This window comes from Egretta garzetta, unplaced genomic scaffold, assembly GCF_000687185.1.
Source record: "Egretta garzetta isolate BGI_Z169 unplaced genomic scaffold, ASM68718v1 scaffold190, whole genome shotgun sequence".
In the NCBI taxonomy this organism is placed as follows: domain Eukaryota; kingdom Metazoa; phylum Chordata; class Aves; order Pelecaniformes; family Ardeidae; genus Egretta; species Egretta garzetta.
In genome coordinates, this window is record NW_009258272.1 from 203,242 (window position 1) to 203,450 (window position 209).

At 55.5% G+C, this 209-nt stretch overlaps 1 protein-coding gene across 1 annotated transcript in view; it reads right to left on the reverse strand.

Moving 5' to 3' along the window:
• The window catches only part of DOLPP1 (dolichyldiphosphatase 1), a 17,555-nt gene extending 17,390 nt beyond the window's left edge, over positions 1-165 (reverse strand). Inside the window, exon 1 of the mRNA XM_035890343.1 lies at positions 87-165. Within this exon, the coding sequence (XP_035746236.1) occupies positions 87-165 (79 nt within the window). The remainder of the gene's footprint in view (positions 1-86) is intronic.
• Positions 166-209: the final 44 nt, after the last annotated feature.

The following is a 209-nucleotide window of genomic DNA, read 5'->3' on the forward strand; positions in this document are numbered from 1 at the left end:
TGCGCGGCAGGTGAGGCGCCGGCCAACCCACAGCCACCCAATTAAAAATCCAACCCGGGGAGTGGCACAGCCAATAGCCTACTAACATCGGTGCCCAATAGGAGGAAGACGCAGGTAGCGGAAAAGCCAATCGACAGAAAGGCGGGCGTCATTACCCTTCGTCATTGGTGAAAGGAGTGATGCAGATTAGCCAATCACCAGCTCCCATT